Source organism: Monoraphidium neglectum (genome assembly GCF_000611645.1).
Source record: "Monoraphidium neglectum strain SAG 48.87 unplaced genomic scaffold scaffold00699, whole genome shotgun sequence".
In the NCBI taxonomy this organism is placed as follows: Eukaryota; Viridiplantae; Chlorophyta; class Chlorophyceae; order Sphaeropleales; family Selenastraceae; genus Monoraphidium; species Monoraphidium neglectum.
This window is the reverse complement of record NW_014012929.1, coordinates 16,343-22,203: the sequence shown is the minus strand read 5'-3', so window position 1 is coordinate 22,203 and position 5,861 is coordinate 16,343. Positions and strand designations below refer to the sequence as shown.

The 5,861-nt window shown below is 63.5% G+C and overlaps 3 protein-coding genes across 3 annotated transcripts in view; 1 reads left to right on the top strand and 2 right to left on the bottom strand.

The window, feature by feature from the left end:
• Positions 1–49: 49 nt before the first annotated feature.
• On the bottom strand, positions 50–1,610 carry MNEG_4879 (adenylate kinase 1; the record flags this gene model as incomplete). Its single annotated transcript, XM_014046649.1, has 6 exons — positions 50–71; positions 157–284; positions 613–801; positions 1,035–1,103; positions 1,295–1,351; positions 1,524–1,610. The coding sequence occupies 6 exons, from the start codon at positions 1,608–1,610 to the stop codon at positions 50–52; spliced, it is 552 nt and encodes a 183-aa protein (XP_013902103.1).
• A 1,562-nt stretch (positions 1,611–3,172) lies between these two features.
• Positions 3,173–4,502, bottom strand: MNEG_4878 (import inner membrane translocase subunit Tim16; the record flags this gene model as incomplete). Its single annotated transcript, XM_014046648.1, has 4 exons — positions 3,173–3,400; positions 3,712–3,839; positions 4,065–4,152; positions 4,500–4,502. 4 exons carry the CDS (start codon positions 4,500–4,502, stop codon positions 3,173–3,175), a joined length of 447 nt encoding a protein of 148 aa, XP_013902102.1.
• A 381-nt stretch (positions 4,503–4,883) lies between these two features.
• MNEG_4877 (Uncharacterized protein C19orf29) overlaps positions 4,884–5,861 on the top strand; it is a gene marked incomplete at both ends in the record, with an annotated part of 6,502 nt that continues 5,524 nt past the window's right edge. The window contains 4 exons of the mRNA XM_014046647.1: positions 4,884–5,033; positions 5,208–5,266; positions 5,464–5,563; positions 5,769–5,840. Of these exons, the coding sequence (XP_013902101.1) occupies positions 4,884–5,033; positions 5,208–5,266; positions 5,464–5,563; positions 5,769–5,840 (381 nt within the window). The remainder of the gene's footprint in view (positions 5,034–5,207; positions 5,267–5,463; positions 5,564–5,768; positions 5,841–5,861) is intronic.

Genomic DNA, 5,861 nt, shown 5'->3' with positions numbered 1-5,861 from the left:
GCCCAGCCCAGCCCGCCCACCGTGTATCTCTTGCGCGCCTTGTCCAGGCTCACGTCCGTCGCCCGCGCCGCCTGCAGCCCGCCCGCGCCCGCGTCCAGCGCGCGCCTGTTGCGCGCCTGCGTCTGCGCCGCGCGCGCCAGCTGGCGCCGCACCGACGTCTCCTCGTCGACGTAGAGCACCACCACCTTGAAGCCGGGCCGCGGGAACGCCGCGCTGAGGGGGCCCTCCGCGTGGGCGCGGTGGAGGGCAGCCAGCTTGTCGTGCAGCAGCTTCAAAAAGTCCACCTTTTGGAGGGGTGGTTTCGCAGGGGTGCGGATGGGCGTGCGTGACGTGGTCTTTTGGGGGGGGGGTGGATGTTGCGACTTTTGCTTGCAACAGGGAGCGCGCGGGCCGAGCGCCGGCGCAGCGCGGGCAAGATGGATGGCGCCGTTCGCCGCTCGCAGCCCCACTCCCCTTCCCCCTGCCATGTGGTGGCCGCGTCCCCGCTTCCGCGCGGCCGCCGCGAGATGTGCCCACCCAACACGCCCAGTGCTGGGCAGGCCAGTTAAGTATGACAATCAGGGCCGTGGACCGCAACCACCCCAGCCCCGTCCCCCCAAAATGCTCACACACCTGCACGGCGGTCCTCGGGAACCCGTCTACGACCACACCCGCGCACTCCCCTCCGTCCACGCCGCCGCCCCGGGCGCCGCCGCCCCCCAGGCGGCCGCCGAGCAGGTCCTCCAGCAACGCGTCGCACACGACCGCGTCAGATATCATCTCGCCGGCGTCGATGAATTTCCGGGCGTCCGGGTAGCTGGTCTGGGATGGCAAAGGTAGGGGGGTTGGGGGCGCAGCGCTGTCGTGCGACAGACTACCGCATGCTGGATAACGTTCGAGCGCGGGGCCAGCATATGTGGGACGAGGGGCGATTGGGCGTGCCCGTCCGCCAGCTGGATGAGGGGAAGGCGCAGGATTGCATGCGAGGGCGCGCGGGGGCGCTGCAGCGGGCATGGCGTGCGGGGCAGGGACGAGGGGGTGGGACGTGAGCTCACCAGCAGGGACGAGACGCAGATCGAGCTGTCAAACCCGCGCGTCTTCAGGATGTGGGGCGTGTTGATGCCCTGCGTTTTTGATGCACGGGTTCCCGCACGAGGGATGGGCCACCGATGTTTATAGAACAGAAAGAAGGGCAGGTCAAACGCAGCCGATAAGTTGCAGCTGGTGTGTTAAAACAGGTGCCACGTCAGCCAAACCAGCCCATCAATGCGCCGCTGCCGCGCCGGCGTGACGCCTGGCCTAGTCCGCCACCCACCTTGCCGCTGCCAGGGGCGCCGTTGAGAAAGATGATCTCTCGAGGCACGCGCATCGCCTGCGCAAATGGTTGCCACGAGCGCCGTTGCTCAGTGCTGCTGCTGGTGCCGATTTCTTTGCAGCGCGGCCGCTTCACAAACAGTATGCCGCTACCATAAGCGAGGCCATGGCAACCCTATTGCTGGGTCCAAACCCATTGACCGCGCTCACACGGGCGCGCATGCGCTCACCGTGCCATGCCGCTGCTGGAAGCGGCGCCAGCAGCCCTCAAACACCACCGCCGACTCCATGCCGACCGATGGCGAATTGCCGGGCATCATTGGGGCACATGCCCCCACAGTCCCCTGCAAAAGCTCCCCCGCCGGCGTCATCGCCGTGCCGCCAGTGGCGACGGCCTGCTGCGCCACCCAGGACGCGCTGTCGCCACACCGTGAGCCCCCACCGCAGCCCGATGATGAGGTGCTGCATGACTTGTAGCTCTGCGGTGACGTTAACAATGGTATGCATGAGTCAAGTTGGTACATACACAGCACGTTGGTTGAGGGACCCAGGTTTCGCGCGAGAAGTCGCAGTTGGAGGCCAACCTCGGCTCTCTCGCGTAGCTGCTGATCCTCCTGCTGCGGAAAAAGCCGTTCAAAGAGGTATCCTATCTCCTGAGAGCGCTGCTGCGCTGCTGGGACAGGACTGCTGGGGGCTGTGGCCTGGGAGCTGGACGGTGTGCTCATGCAGGGCACGGGCACCACAGTGGGGCTCCCGGGCTGCGAAGGGGTCGATGCATGATGGATACACCGCCTAAGAATGGCTCCGGGCAGGTGCTGCAGCGCGGGCAGCAGGGTATGCTGCGCGACCCCTATGCCACCTTGTGCTGTCTGGAGCATGATGTTGGATGCATATGTTTGCACTAAAGTCAAGTGTTAAACGAGCGCAAATGACCAGGGGCCGCAGCATCATGCAATATGACCCGCCTGCTGGCGGCGCACTTGCCCAGGCTACTGTCCAATTGGCTGTCCGAAGCTGGCGTTGTGGTGCCATGTGGGGACTGCGCTCCTTTGCAGTGCGCCCCTGCGAGAGCCTTGCATATCATCAGCGATTTCATTGCTGAAAACCAGGCATGCGGGGCTTGCTATGGGCGTTGTGCGACTGGTGTCCAGCTGTCCACTGGTCGACGGCTGACGTCAACAAAGCCAGTTGGCACCACCGCCTCGCTGCCCCTCAGCGCCTGCACTGAAGCCACACCAGCGCACACACAGTAAGGGTAGCACTGTCACCTTTGGCACGACCAAGATCCTAGCAAGGCTTAGGCCCGTGTGTGCGCTGCGACCATGCCTGCATTGTGCTTGTATCACGCTAGGCACATGCAACCATGGGACATGGGGACACCACGCAGCCCCCTCTGAGCACAGGCGCGCTACCATCTTGCAGCTGACGTTTTCTGAAGCCATAGACAAGCCCTGTGGTTCCTCTTTCTGCTGCATAGTAGATGGCCAGTGCTGGCCGCCACCCATCAACCCTGCAGAATGGACATCACCGCCGCTTGCAAACACCTCCCACGGTCTGCAGCCAGGTCTGCAGCCGGTGTGGCTCTCGTGATGATGGCAAAGCAACATGCAGCTGCTTTGAGGACTTGACAGATGTTGAGCTTATCTGTGTTTACCCAGGTTGCGGCACAAAGACCTGCTGGGGGCATGAAAGAAGGCCCGCTCACGAGCAGCGCCGTCGTTTTCAGTGCTCGCAAAGCAAGGGGCGAGGGCACAGCCTTGCCGCAGCGAAGGTGCTGTAGGTGCAGGAAAACACACACGTACACACACACACACACACACACACGTAGGACAGAAAAACAGTAATTGACAACGAATAAGAACTACTCTGCACTCGATTGCTACCGCTGCTGCTCATCTCGTATGCCGTCGCTCTGCTGCTGCCCCTGCTGCTGCTGCTGCTGTCCCTGTGCCTCTGCCCCTGCCGCCGCGGCGGGGTCCTCCGTGCCAGGGGGCTTGAGCCCTCTCCGCGTGTACTCGTCGTCTAACGCCTCCCAAGCGCGGTACACCTTTGACTGGAGGTAGAACGAGCCGTGCTTCTCGTTCACATCAAACAGGTGCTTGTAGCGCTGCGCGGGGAGGAGTGGACGGCAATACGTGGGCTGCCTGCCTGGCAAACTGCTGCGACTGCTGCTGGTGCGTGTTGTTGGAGCAAAGAAAAGCCGCACTACCAGCAGTCAGCCCTCCGCTGCTAGCTGAATTCTGCTGGCACTGGTGTTGCCGTCCTGGACGCTGCTTGTCAGCCGGGCCCTCGCGCCGCCCGTCAACCTGCTGACTTGTTCCTACGATGCAGACCATTACAGCAGGGCAATGCACGCACAGGGTGCACAAGCAAAGCGCGCTCTCGGGCACACTCGTCTTTAACGCACACCCCTCTCACCTTCATCACGTCTGCCCAGGGCGCTTTTTCGCTGACGCCCAGGATCATCTGCGCCTCCTGCACGCTCATCGACGCCCCTCGCGTCGCGGCCTTGACGCCCTCCTGCGCCACGCCAGACTGCTGCGCGTCTGCGGGTGGGGTAAGGCAGCAGCAAAGCACGCGGGCACGGGAATGGGTGGGGAAAGGGGAAGCCCAGGTGCGGCTGCCTGGTATGCCGCCTGCACATGCAGTCCTCTTCGCCACAACCACCCGGCCGCCCGAGCCAATCCACATGGAATGCTGCAGCAGCGCACTGTGCAGCACATGGTTTTCCTTGAAAGAAACATACTCTGCCAACATGAACAGGGGCTCACTCTGCAGCGCCTTGGCAAACGCCTGCGAGCCGGCACGCAGCAACGTCGTGGCGCCGGCAACGAGCAGCTGCGCGATGACCTTCGAGGCCTGCGCGGGTGTGGCGGTGAGGTGATGAGGCTCCAAAAACGACAGAAACGCGACCGCGCCCTATGTGAAGCCGCTGGCTGGACGAACCATGGGTGTGCAGCACTGCAGTCGGCTTTGACAGCTCTGGCCGACCGCGCACTCCTCTCAGTTCGCGCCTGGGGCTTTCTAAGGCCTGAAATAAGTACAATCAACAACGACTCGTAAGTCAGGATACGATGTGAAGGCTTCGGGTGTGTGCAGATCGAGCTGAGGGACGCGAGGCTGCGGGAGAAGGCGCGTATATGATAGCGTGGTATCAAGAATGTATGGTGTGGCGCGCTGTTCAAGAGGAGTGAACGTCCACTTACCATACGGTCTCATCAGGTGTGTCAGGTGAGCGGATATTGAGTGTGCGAGCTGGTGCTTTCTGAGCATTCAATTCAATCAGACTGCCGAAACGTTTGTCTCTTCGGGAATGCGATCGATCACCTGTTAGTGATCTGTGCCATCATCCAAAGCAGCAATCTACCCTCCTGACACCCCTCAAACTCCAGAAATCTTGCGTAGGGACATTCAGTATCATGAGGAGGGCGTGAGCGTGCCGATATCGGGCGGGGCCAGCCTCTACAGCTGACGCGGCGGGTGCAGTGGCAAGCAGCACAGCAGCACAGCCTCAGCAACAGCTCGCAAGGTAGGGGCGGTGGAGGCCCCACAAGCAGCCGAGGGGGTGGTTGGGAAGGCTCAGTGCAGCCATGGGGCGGGACAAGGATCGCAAGAAGGAGAAGAAGCACAAGCACAAGGAGAAGGACAAGCACAAGAAGCGGCGCCGCGAGCCGTCCAGCAGCCCAGACTCGGGCAGCGACTCGGATGATCACCGCAAGCGCCAGAAGGCCGAGAAAATGGTGGGGCCGGCTCAGGGCGTTCATGGCAGGGGACATGCGGTTGCCATTGCACCCGCACAGCAGCATCCTGGGGGCGATGCTTGGGGTGTGGGCCGTCGGGACACGTTGACCGCAAGCGCCACGAGCCGTGTGGCCGGCTGCGCCCCGCTCACCCGCCGACCGCCCCTCCCGCAGGCCAAGAAAGTCGCTGAGTACTGGGACAAGCAGACGCAGAAGGGCACAGCGCCGCAAAAGTGCGTTGAGGGAGCCCCTGCCAGCCGTCGCACTGTGGCCGCTGCACGCCACGTTTGCTGCTGCCGCGACCTCTTCGCGGCTGCAGGCGCCCGCTTGCGCCAGAGCATGCTTTCGCATCGGCGTGATGCGCTCGTCATGCGGCGCCGCTCGCGCCTGACTTGCAGCCGCCTGCCGTGCGCCCACCCCCCCCCCCCAGGTTTGTGTGGGTGAAGAAGGTCGAGAAGGACCTGCAATCTGGAAAGAGCGTCCGCGAGTTCACGGTCCAAGCAGAGGCCGGCAAGCAGCGCGAACGCATGGTGCGCGTCGGCAGTCCGTTCGAGGAGTGCCGCGCTGCGGGGCCCTGGCCGAGGCCGCGAGGGCTGTGTGTGCGCCTTCTCCCCCATCACCATGCGTGCGGCCGCCTGGTGTCCCGACCCTTGGATTTGTCGGCTCCCCCTGCCCATGGCGATGCGAAAGTCAAACCCCTCCGTTCCTCCCATACTCCCTTTTTGGCGGTCCCAGTCTGAGATCGAGAAGGTGCAGAAGCGGCGTGAGGAGAAGGAGGCGGAGAAGGCCCGCATGGAGGAGGAGCTGGTGGGGCGCGGGGGCCGGGAG